Source organism: Monodon monoceros, unplaced genomic scaffold, assembly GCF_005190385.1.
Source record: "Monodon monoceros isolate NGI ecotype Baffin Bay Population unplaced genomic scaffold, NGI_Narwhal_1 Super_Scaffold_11, whole genome shotgun sequence".
NCBI classification, from domain to species: domain Eukaryota; kingdom Metazoa; phylum Chordata; class Mammalia; order Artiodactyla; family Monodontidae; genus Monodon; species Monodon monoceros.
In genome coordinates, this window is record NW_021703767.1 from 69,814,633 (window position 1) to 69,827,633 (window position 13,001).

Sequence of the window (13,001 nt, forward strand, 5' to 3'; positions counted from 1 at the left end):
CGCGGATACCAGATTTCCACTCCTACCAGTATCTGTGAGATTTTTCTGTTGCACTACATCCCTGAGTATACTTGATATGCCGGACTTCAAAATTGTTGCGGATCTGATGGGTATGTAGTAATGTCTGCTTATTGTTTTAATTTGCGTTGCCCTAATTACTAATGAGGTTGAAGCCTTTCCATATCTTCTTGGGCCTTTGGATTTTCTCCTTTACATCCTTGTTCAAGCCTTTGCCTAGTCTTTTCACTCTCTTTATTGTGTCTTGAGAAACATCTAATTTGACATTTTGAAGGCAGTACGTTTGTAAGTTAAAGACTTATATGATGGGACATAATGAGACATTTCTTACATTAGTCCTTTAAAATAACAGTTCATCATTTGTTTCTCCACATAATAGTGTACCACCATGGAAACTTTATACATAATGTAGGTTTCTGTCAATCCCTAAGTTTACCCCTGTTTTTTTCTTTTTTTAAATATTGATTGATTGATTGATTGATTTGGTTACACTGGGTCTTAGTTGTAGCAGGTGGGCTCCTTAGCTGCAGCTCGTGGGCTCCTCAGTTGTGGCATGTGAACTTCTTAGTTGTGGCATGCATGTGGGATCTAGTTCCCTGATCAGGGATCAAACCCAGGACCCCTGCATTGGAAGCACAGAGTCTTAACCACTGCGCCACCAGGGAAGTCCCTATCCCTGTTTTAATAAAACAATAAGAACTAGTTGACTTTTTTAAAGGTATCTGTTGCATTTTACTCTATTATGTGACAGGTAATACAGTTAAAGTGATGAAATGTATTAGAAAAATGATAAGTCCATTGGGTTTGGAACTCAGTTGTCTGACAAACAGATCCAAGACCCAGGAAGGAAATCTTTACATAGCAAAACTAAGCATCTGTGCTCACAGGAAAGCCTCTCCAATCCTAATTTTATATGTAATGCTTACCATCTCTGTCATCTAGTTACTTAGCCCCTAAGAAAATTAGAAGAGGAGAAAGTTACTTTTATATAGACACACTAATAGCCACGAAGGCTGAGCTGTTGACAGCAAGAGAGGAAGCAGAAAAGCTATGAAAGCAAAAGCTGAAGGAGGAAATAAAACTCCAGCAGTTGGGTTCTATTTAGTGAAGGTACCAAGAGTGCTATTATGACCTGGCATGTCTTACAACATCCTTTGTATTTTGTACTACACGATAACTATTACTCATGTGGGTTTGTGTAATTGTCAACAGATGGGGAAATTATGTTCAGTGTACTTTGCTTTTTAAGAAGTCAGAGATGTAAAGATATTCATAAAAAGATTTAAAATGGGGAGGAAAAGGTGGTGTTGCTGTTTACCTTTAGTCATCCAGAACACTTGATTATCCTGACAGACACATTTCCCACGGGTTTTGGAGAGCTGAGGTGACGTTGACTATGATTTACGTTAGTGGAAAGATTTGTAAAGGTGAAACTCAGCTTTTCTCAGTCCTAGTGATTGACTCCAAAACACTGATTCTGCACTCCTTTGGCATTTATTGAGGGTCTGTATAATCCACTCTAGTCCAAGCCACTGTCCTATCACACATGGCCTATGAAAGAAGCCTCCTAATTGGTCCCCAGACATTCACTCTTACTTTCCTGTAATCTTTTCTTCACTCTGAGACCAATGTGATCTTTTGAAAATGCAAGCTCTTCACATCTGTGGCTTCAAGCCCTTTGAGAAGGTCCTTTTGCCCTTAGGGTGAATACCAAAGTCCTCAACATGACCTATGAGGGCATTGTCTGGACCTCAGCCCTCTTCTCCTTGCTGCAGCCACTCTTCCTCTCGTTTCCTGCCTCCCAACGTTCCTGGCCTCCCTTGAATGAATGTGTCAGGTTTCTTTGCGGTCTCAGGGCCTTTGTTTCCTCTGCCTGGAAAATCCTTTCTCCTTTTGCTCTCCAGTGTCTGCCATGATCTGACCCAACCACTCATTTCAGCCTTGTTTCCCACTCCTTTTGCTCTCTCTTCTTTCAGATCTCAGCCCTTCCTGACCCTCTGACTAACTCCCCTCCCCAAGTCATATCTCTCACTGCATTCTGTATTGTTATTTCTTGGAATTTATCACCATTATTTACTATATAAGCGTTTGTTTGGTTACACAGTTGCCTCCAGCACCAGATGTTAAGTCCATGAGGGCGGAGACATATCTGTTTTATACCCCCACTGCATCACCAAATCTAACAAAATACTGATTCACAGGAGGGACTCAGTTAATATTTGTTAAGTCAATAAACGAAGACCCAATAAACACAAGGTAATGTGTTGGGCATTGTGGGTAAGAAAGAGAACTAGAAATGGGAAACAAATATTATTAAGAAACTCAAACTTACCTAGTTTGCGAAGATTAGAGAAGGTTCAGCATTAAACTTTACCAAGCGGGTAGAGTTTATCCAGGCAGCATTGGTATTGGGAGTGGGGAGGAAAGTCATCCTAAATGGATCAAACAGCAAGAGCAGGGACAGGGAGAAAGGAAAATATAGGATAAGTTTGGTGCATGCAGAGTAAATATGCCTGATGAAGTGCGGAGTTTGTGAGGTGAGCTGTCGGAAACAAGGCTGAAATGATTGGTTGGGTCAGATCATGGCAGACTCTGGACACCATTGAAAGGAATTTAGATTTTTGAGTATTATCCAAGAAACACTGAGAGGTTCTTTTTTTGTTTGTTTTTTGAGCATGATAGTTACAGAATTACTCTTATCTTCACCTTGATGTGTAACTGTCCTTTTATGCTCTCATTCTTTCTCTTAGACTCAGAGAGAGTCTAAAGTTAAACTACCCACAGGCTCTGAATCTCATGCTTTGTACCCACCTCCATCCAGTACATCCATCCAGCACCTCTTCTTTCCCTCTTATTGTCAAGCATCTCCTTTCCCTCTGCCATCTCACACCTCTTTGTTACTTCATGCTCCCTGCACTCGAACTTCTCCTGATTCTTCTTTCTACAGATCCTCCCCCACCTTCAACAGTAGTTTTTGTTGCTTCCATACTGATGTCCATGACAAAAATTCCAACATGATATCTCTGAAGAGACGTTACTCCTAACGGCAGTTCCATATTCATTGTTTGTTCACGCAGCACATTTTTTGTGCGCCTACTATGTGTCAGGCACTGTTGCAAGCTGGAGATGCAGCAGTGACACCAAACAGACCAGTCCCCAACCTTACGGACACTCAGTTCTACTGGAGAACCAGGAAACCAACAAGCAAATATAAGACCAAATGGTGACATAATGAACACTGTCACTGTAGGTCTTTCCAGTTTGATGTCGGCTTCCCTCAGTCTTAGCGTCAGACAATTTTATTTTTCTTTCAAATCAGCAACTTGGTTTGACTTCCCTGTTTGAGGTAGAAGCAGGATTTTCCAGATACCCAGGTTTGTATCTGTGGATCCATTTTGGGGCATATCCCCTGATGGCCAGCCAGTCTGTTGCCAAGTCCTGAGGATGATTCCCTCAAAATGTCTGTCACATCACCCTGGTCAGGCCTTGGTCACCCTTTGCTTAAATTCTTTAAGAAGCCTCCTAAATGTCCCCCACTGCTTTCTGGGACTTTGCCCCTGCATTTTACCTTTTCTACTGACACCTAATTCATCTTCCTAAAACATCTCTTTCCATATCTCACTTACCTGTTAAAAGACTTCAGTAGCACATTTATTTAGAATAAAGTACAGGCCCACCTCCAAAGTCATTTATATAGTTTTCCTTCCTATGCATGATCCTTTAGAGACCCTTACCTTTTATAGGCACTATAATGCACTTATATTAGATGGACTCATATGAAACTGCCATTTTCATGGATCCAACATGGTTGATTGAATATCGGCGATTCATATGTTGCAGCCTAGTTGCACTTCCCATACAATTGGTTGCCTGTATGTCTTTCTCCCTTGTTACAGTGTGAGTTTTTTGACGATCACGTCTTGATCTTAATGTTGCTTCTATCTTTACTGTCTACTACAGCATCTGGTACAAAGTAAACAATGGCAGTCGAGTGCCCCCACTCATGTTGTGATCTGCTCCTACTGCTTCCATTTCCTATAATGCCCACCGACCTTACCTAATCACATCCTACCCACCCCTCACTGCCAGCCTGACTCATACCTCCTTCATGGAAAAGCTTACTACTCCACATTAATCTCCTGCCACCACCTCTGAGCCAGCAATATTGCTCCCTACTCCCTGCCAAAATCGAATATCGTTCTTTAACATCCAAAGCATATATGTTTTACTTTGTGTTTTCCGTATTACTTAGCATGAAGTTGCACTCTTAACAGTGAGTTGAAAGATGTCTGTTTCTAGCCCTCACTTTCCACTCTGGGACCCACTACCGTATTTCCAGCTGTCTATGATATAACTGCTCTTGGGTGACTCACTGCAGTCTACTCAACAGAACTGAAACTAAAGTCATATGCCATCTCCCGGGTCTGCTCCTGGCCTACATCCACATCCACAGCTTGGTCTCGAAGCCATCTCAGCTCTCCTTCATTCTCTATCCTCCTCCTGAAATAACATTCCACTGGATCATCACAGTGATTGCACATTCCTTAGCCTGGCTTCAGATTTTTATATAATATATAAAGTCTATCTCTGGGAGCTTCAAGAGGAGAAACATGTCTCCCAAACCACAGCAACATTCTCTAGGACCTAGAGCGTCCTGATAAACAGGCCACTTCCTCCTGGTCTTACACCTCCTCTGGGGACCTCTCCTCTAACATGTTTTCCGGTAGATATGTGTGATTATCTTCACCAAAATATAATGATCTTTCAAATCATAATTGCCTTTGTTAGTATGTGTCTAAGATATACTGCATCACTGTGTCTCCAAAATTATCTCTCTGTCCTGATAGATATGTTTCTGACCTTAGGAAGAATGTTGCTGGAACACATTTTCTTCATTATTAGAATGATCTCTGGAGTCCCTTTCATCAGCACTTTGTGAGAACCCATCTCCTTCCAGTCTGCTGTTGTTTCCCAGGGGTTAGTTTTTGTCTCAGCAGCTGAGTCCCGAGACCCACAAAAGACAAAAGCTCACGTGTGATACCTTGTGTTATCGGCAATGCACTGAGATAGGGCTGGGCATTCACAGAGAGGGCTCAGAAAAGACTTGTTTGAATATGTTTTATGTGTATAGCTTCTGTTTGTGTATATTTATGAACTTTTGTGCGTCTCTGAATGTGTTTCCCATGTTGCTCTCTAAGAAGGATTCATCTACGTGCTCTGGGAGGCAGGGATAGCTTGGATATTTTCCTCAGCCATCAGGCCCGTGACATTACAAACCAATAAGCCAGGTGCTCCAAAGGCTCATGGCCGCAGCTGGCACAGGTGAAGAGCCTACCTGAGCTGCAGCCTGGGGTTTTCTTTCCCACCTGCTTGGGGTCTTCCTTTTCCCTCTAAATATGAAAGACTAATTTTTCTGTTAAACATTAAAAGGAATGTGGATGTGTATACATGTGTGTGTATTTGTGCTCCTGTATGCATATATACATTATTCGTATATACATATATGTATGCATGTATGTATAGATGAAGGAAATACACCAACAAGTAAACAGTGGCTTTCTAGATGGTGGCTTTTTCCAAATTCTCTATGATAAGTCAAATTACTTTTATTAGTAGCAACAACAACAACAAAAACCTAATAGATGATATTTTTAAGGATAGGACACAATTATTAGATGATTGCTGAGATCAACCCTCTGTGTCAACCAAGGACAAAGAGACAAGCAGGGGCCTAGTAGGGAACAGAGGGATGGACTTCACCTTAGCATCTCCAGATGAGAGAAAGTGACCAGACGGTGAATTTGGGCTGACTTGCAGGATGGGCCAAGGTTACTGAAGGTTGTGAGCTGAGGAACTGGCAACTTTGTTTGGTTGTGAAGGTCAGGAGCCTTGGACAGTGGAAGGAAAGAGAAGGAAAATTTGGGGGTGGGGGTGGGGGTGGGAGAGGTGGATAGGGAGTTCATCAGGGTTTCCCCCCAAACTCAGCTGTTCTGAAAAGTATGGAAAAGGTGAGGAAAAGCTCGAAATATACTTTCAAGTTCATGAAGAGGTTTTATGAAGAGATACATGCAGTGGGAGAGAGAAAAGGCAGACACGTTTCCAGTTTGGTTTAAATCCCCTGTGACTCCAGATGGAGGGGTTTCCTGAGTGATCAGCGTGGGGACACTGGGACCTGGGGGAGGAGGGATGGGTCACCCCTGCACGGGCGGCAGGGTTCCTAACAGCAGGTTCATCATTAGGTCAACACACAGCTCCCCCACCCCCTCCCCTCCCTCATCTCCCACTGTCTAAGGACACAGGGAAATTTATGATTAGAATTCTTGGTAAAAAGACAGTTTCTAACCTTTCTGAACTTGGAACAAAAAAATTGCATGAAACAAACATTGTCAAGGATGTTTCCCCCACCCCGCCTAGTCTCATGGTTCTCTCCAAGAGCGGAAGGAGAAATGGAAAGATAAAAACAGGGAGGGTGACTTTTCCTTGCTGTGGCTCATTTCTTTCCTCTGGGATGGTGTTCCGGAAGTGGGGACCCCCCTGGCCTCAGAGCCAGGAGGGGACATAGCAGAGCCTGGCTCTGCACCACCTCCAAGGCCTCCCTGCTCTTCACCAAGCTGCTCAGCCAACTGTTCCTTACCAGTCACCTCCTTACCGAATTCCCAATGAGGAGCCCTGGGCTCCGGATGAGCAGTACACACGCATGTCTAAAAGCCAAAAATAGAGTAGGAAACAGGAAAGAACAAAGAAAGTCACAAAAATCAGTTTTGAAAAAGAGCTAAACTGAAAACATACTCCATGATGTTTATGTCTTTTCTCTCTGCACAATTCAACATTTGTGCTTGTCTGTATCTCAGTTTTTCATTCTGATGAAGGAACATTTCCAGTCTGGGCCCTAGGTTTGAAATCTGAGGTGGAGAAAGGCTCTTTTAAACCAGTTAATATGGGATTTGCAGTTCTCTGTGTGTAATGGAGGAGTACAAACAAAGCAGTGAAGTCCCCACCAAGGACCCCACCCACCTACTGAAAAACATACAGTCCTTTCCCTTAGAAGCCCCTGCTGAAATCTGGCAGGTGGAGAAAAGCACGAAGTCTGCTGCTGTAAGGAAGCGTCCAGAGCATACACGACTGACAGTAGCAATTGTCTCTCTTCCTGAACTCCTACTATGAGCCTGGCGTTTTATGTATAACCTCTCACTCCATCCTCACAATTCTTCAAGGTAAGTATCGTTATCCTCATTTTGCAGATGAGGAAGAATGTAGAAGTTAAATAGTTGCCCAAGGTCACACATCCAGAAAGTGGCAGAGCTGAGATTTGAACCCAGGTCTTTCTCACATCCACTGTGTACGCTGCCTTCTGCTGGCCAAGTTCATGAACGAAAACAGTTGGGTGATTCAGGCAGAAACACACAAAGCAACATTTTGGCCCAAATGCTGTAAGTCTTACTGTTTCTCCCTCCTGACCGACTGAATGAAATGCACCTGAATTAAAAAACCAAGAACAAGGGGAAGAAAAGAATAAAAAAACCAAGAACATACCATGTTCTGTGTATTACATGTGCTAACTGCTCAGTGGCTGCTGTGTCTAGTGGAGCATGGCGCGAGTCAGGAATTTAGAGGAGGCTGTTTATTATGTCTTGGCCACGGGACTAGTGATTCAAGCACACACCTGCCTCAGTGGCTTCCAAATCCATCAGACAGAAGCATCTAGAATATGTAGTCAACTGAAGATGCATTTAGAAATGTATTGCAAAATAGCCACCTCAGATTCTTTGTGGAACAAGAAAGGATGGAAATCTATAATATAACAAATATGTTCCCCGTTTATGGCAATTTTTAGACCATTGGATGTCCAGTGATGTCTCTTGTGCACCCAGGGACTGTAGAACATCTCATCATAACTCAGAAAACTCGTTTTATGAGTGTCTAATATTAGAATGAGACCTACAGTATATTAAATAAATAAGTAATCTGTTCCTATGAAAGGGTCTGCACCTAAATTGAGGGAGCTGGGAGAAATCTCAATATAGGTGCCCCCCCCCCAAAAAAAAAGAATTCTAGGGAGGTCTGGTTAATAAAAGCTGCTGTCCTATTAAAATGGGTCTCACTGATTCTTGCTCCTCATGGAAAATGCCCAAGTGCTTCTGGACAATGTATGCTGGCAGATGTGAAAATGCAGTTGAAATGCTGCAAAACTCAGGTTTTCCAACCATGGAGTGGCTGGTACATAGAAAAGGCCTCTGCCTTAAGGATCTTAAACAAGGTGACCCTTAGAATTACCGAGGAATCATTTCAAAAAACGCATCCCAGGCTCCTCACTGGCCTGTTGAATCAGAATGCCAAAGGTAGAGGGTGATTGGATGTGGGGTATCTGTGAATTCCAAGCAGAGAGTTATTTTCTAAATAATAGAGATCATTAGCATGTCAAAGAAATTTAATGGCCTTCTTTTTCTTTTTTTTTTTTTAACCACACTTCCACTTAAACTTTTCCCACTAGTCTTTGCCCTAGGCCAGATTTTTAGAAAACCATCTCAGTGAGATCATGAATGGCTGTCATTTTTAAAGAGCTATGCATTGGTGTTAACTACTCTTTTAAGGTATCAACTGGGCCATATAAAACAATGGCTTCCTATGTAAATGTGTATGTATTTTCTCAGAGTTTTGGAGAACAAGTGTTCAGTTTGCTTACATGCCTTCATTTCTTATATGTCTCACATATCAAACCATCATCAGAGAGATTTGCAGGTACACAGGGACCATCACAACTTGAGGTTTAAAAGGGGATAAAAGTTTTTGTGCAGAATCTAGTGAATACACATGATGAGGTGGCCCAAACCACTTCTAGTTAGGTCCCCAAGGATAACATGGATCCTCCAAATGTGTGAAGGATGCTTTCTAAGACCTTTGGAATCCACAAAGATTACACACGTACAAATATCATTTAACAGATGGATTCTCCTTTACAAAAGGCAACCTAGCACAGTGGTTAGGACAGCTTTGGAGTCAAACCAACCTCAGTTCAGATCTCAGCCCCTCCACTGTCAGTTGTATGATCCTGGGCAGGACCTCAGTGCTTCAATCTGCAAAATGGGGGTAATGGTATTACGCACCCCATAAGATTGTGGTGCAAGTTATGTGAAATGATGCGTGCCAAACACTCAGCACTTCACCTGGCACATGGTAAACACGCAAGAAATATTAACCATTAATAATAGTGATAATAAAAATGACACAAATAAATTAGCTATTAATAATGATGACACTAAAAATATGTTTTAAAACTGTTCTCCCCCTTCAGAATTTTAACCATTGCATAAAGAGCAAAATGTGAAATTCAGCGCTTGTAAGACTTAAATTCTGCCACTAAAATAAGTTCTACAGATGAAATAGCATATCTATAAACTGGTACTGACAGTGAATTATGATGTGGGGGACTAGCTAATCAGGACAGCTGATGCTACCTCCCCCCCCCAGTCCATAAATGTAACATTATGCAAAGGAAAATATGATTTAAAAATTTTGAGTCCCTTTTGCCCTGGAAAAGGCGAGCCCAGTAGTTTGCCCTTTCACAAATGCATGCGTACTGCCCCTGGCTTTCTTCAGAATCTCATCTCCCTCCTGAATCCTTAGCACCTGCTACCTTCCCCACAGCTCAGGGTAACTGCCATTTGAACTTGATGCTGAAGTGTTTTCTCTCCCTTAATGAACAGTTTTTGCCTGGCTGGAGGTCTTACTAAGAGAGTCTCATACGGTTTTTCTCGTTTTTATAAGGCAGCCTTTGATACCATGAACTGAGCCACAGTCAAATGGAAGGTCATACTCTTTAATTCATCTTGAATTTTTCTCTTGGCTAAGAGCCATAGCTTTTTAAAATATGTCACTTTTCCAATAAGCACTAGAGGTTGGTTCTCTTTGAGGGGCCATTGTTCTTAAAGAAACGATGATTCCATTGCCTCCAATGGCCCAGTAGAGATGGTGGAACCAACACTGGGATACGGGGTCTCTGGCATGGCTCCCTCACTCAGTAATCCATTCCCTCAGCTGGCCTTGCAGCCTGCACTAACCAACCGCGTGCCTTAGAAAAAGTCCAGACTACCACTTTATGGACCCTGGAAACACTTGAAACCAGGAATGTTAAGTCAGTTGCTACTAAAAATCTGCTGCATAAATGGGTAAACTTTTCTCAGTTTCTTTCCCCCAACTGAATGTCATGGTAAGACTTGGTAGGGCATAGGGACCCTAAAAGAGTTGAAACAAGAAAACAAAACAAAACAAAAAGGGTACGAAATAAACACTAATGATCACTGCCACTGGACCTCATATGTTTCTTTAAATTGGGGTATAGTTGTTTTACAATGTTGTGTTAATTTCTACTGTACAGCAAAGTGGAGTTCCCTGTGCTAAACAGCAGGTTCTCCTTAGTTATCTATTTTATGCATATTAGTGTATATATGTCAGTCCCGATCTCCCAATTCATCCCAGCCCCCCTTCCCTCCTTGGTGCACTGGACCTCATATTTAATGCATCCCTAGTTATATTATTCCTGGCTTTCCTCCTCCTTTTCTGTCTGGGAAATTGGAAAGCCACAGCCAGAGTGCTCTACAGGGAACTAATGCGAGGAACAGTATACAGATTTGAACGTTGACAGTGTTTCACAGTTAAAAGTGTCCAGTGAGTGATCCTCCTCTGGATCCTGGACCCGGTTGGCTTCTTCTGAACCTTCAGACCGAGCACTGTCCTACACAGCACTCTGCTTCCTCCATTTCCTCTAAAATTATGACTGTGTGTTTGCCAGGTTGCACTGTGTGTTGGGTTGCTAGAAATACATTAGGTCGCACTGACGGTTTCACTCTGTTTTCTATAAAAGGCTACAGGAATCTCATGGAAATTTTTGCAAAGTTATATGCAAATCACAGAGCCCCGGCCCTTTTCTTAACAGGATGGCAACCTTGCTCCTCGGTGGTACCTGGGACCTGGAGATCCTTTCTCCACTTACGTTTAGCACGCAGCTCACCGGGTTAGCCGTGCCGCCGTTGGGACCTCCCACCTGGACTCCCATCACCCACCTCTCTTGAGACTGCTCTGGCAGGGCTGGGGTGGGGTGCAGCCTTTGCTCAGAGGGCCACATGTTCCAGGCAAAATCTGCCCCCCTGGGCCATGGGCTCACCCCTCGGGGCCCCTTGCTTCTTTCTCTACTGGGTGCAATTCGAGGTTGCCGAGCTTCTCTCCAAAGTCTAAAATGGTGGGACAGTAGGGACCTGTGAGAGGCCCCATGGCCCGACACAACGCCCACCCCAGCTCCCAGTCTGAACACCAGGCACCCCCGGGCCCTCGCTGCCCTAGAGGTCTGCCATGTGAGTGGGCAGGTTCATCAGAGGGATGTATTTGTCCCTGGAGTTCTTCTCCAGGTTGAATGTTTCTATTGTCAGTGGCCCCAATCTGGAAAAACCCGTCATTCTAATCCAGCCTGCCTCCCCCGTATCATGAGGAGGGAGGAGGAAGGAGGGACAGTTTACGGTTATGGTTTATGGAAGATGAGGGAACTCCAGCCTTTCCCAGACACTGGCAGGAACCACTTCTCCCAACAAGTATTCTGTCTGCTTCAGCCTACCCAGGTTCTGTCACGATTTTCTAGCTCTTCCCTCACCTCACTCACTCCTGAGGTGTCTGGTTCAAAGCTCACCCTCCCAGCCTTCCTTGGCTACCAAATTGTCCTGTTAGGGGATGGGTGGGAAGTGGGAGAAGAAATAAGTGAACCAGACTGGCCACGTGTTGATAATTGTTGAGACTAGATGATGGGTACGTGGGTATTTATTATATCATTCTCTCCCTTTTGTATATGTTTGCAGTTTTTCATAATAAAAAGTTAAAAAATTTAAAAAAAGTCCTCCAACTTTCAAAACACTCAAGAGAGAGCCCCTACCCCCAACACAGTTTCATGGAAACCCCACACCAAGGCAAGAGGCAAAGATGACTCCATTACGTATATATATGTATATATATATATTCATTTTCTAATTTTTTTAAGGCCCACTGCTTTATTTTCAATAGACTAAACCTTATTTCTAAGAGGTCCCAAAGTTGCACTTACTTCCCTCAACTGGGTTATGGGGGAGGGCTTGGGTAAAGGGTTCCTTAAAATCCTGAAAGTTTACACTTCCATGTATCTCACAATCTTATTGTGAGGATGGGACTTGTTCAGTGTTCTGAACTTTGCAAAGGAAACGTGCTCTCAATTCAAAGTGTCATTCTCTGGAATTGCACCTGGCTCAGGAAAGGACTGTCTTTGTACTTGAATTTAAATCTAATGGAGAACCTTAACACGGGCATTTGCATGACTAAGAATTGCTGCTGTCTTTTTTCCATATGTCACTTTCTTGAATGTGTTCTAATAAAATGATTCTAAAGCAGGCTGTTGATATACAGTGATTTATAAATACTTTCTGTTGAGTGCTGAGGCCCTTAATTTTATACCAAGAATTCACCCCATCCCACTTTCTGGAAAGATCTGTTTGTTGGGGACAGATGCAATGAGTGTACGTCTGGCCTAGTTGCGGCACCACTGCAATTGCAGTCACTAATGAGAATCACGTCAACCACAGCGATTTTGTCTTCTGGTTGCCTAGCAGCAGAATTTGTTTTCCAGAATAAAGATGGCCATATGAAGTAGATGAGTGTGATGGGGGAAAGTGGAGGGGGCAGGGCAGGAACAGGAGGATAATTCCCTCGGCCAGAGAAAGGGCAAGGCAGAAGGAGAGACAAAGGCAGCCAAAAAGAGAGGTCAAGTTCTAGTTCGTTCTGTTCAGTGATAAGACGTCAGCATGTTCAAGTGATTACCGGTTGTTAAACTTTATTTATGAAGTTGCACCTTTTGATATCAAGTTAGAGCAAGCAACAAATTTCAAAATCTCAGCAAACTAGAAGCAAATAAAAATATGTATTTCCAAAGGTAGATATTTTGAGAAGCACTTTTGATTCCAATCTTTATC

The 13,001-nt window shown here is 43.0% G+C and overlaps 1 protein-coding gene across 6 annotated transcripts in view; it reads left to right on the plus strand.

Annotated features, from left to right (window-relative positions):
* Window positions 1-13,001, plus strand: part of KALRN (kalirin RhoGEF kinase) — a 612,746-nt gene that overhangs the window by 446,407 nt on the left and 153,338 nt on the right. For 5 of the 6 annotated variants that reach the window (XM_029214075.1, XM_029214079.1, XM_029214076.1 and 2 more), the window contains one exon: window positions 10,952-12,423. The exons of the other annotated variant lie outside the window; for it this stretch is intronic. In XM_029214075.1, coding sequence (XP_029069908.1) covers window positions 10,952-11,014 — 63 coding nt within the window. In that variant the 3' untranslated portion in view covers window positions 11,015-12,423. Of the gene's footprint in view, window positions 1-10,951; window positions 12,424-13,001 lie in introns of those variants that run through there. 6 annotated transcript variants of the gene reach the window in all.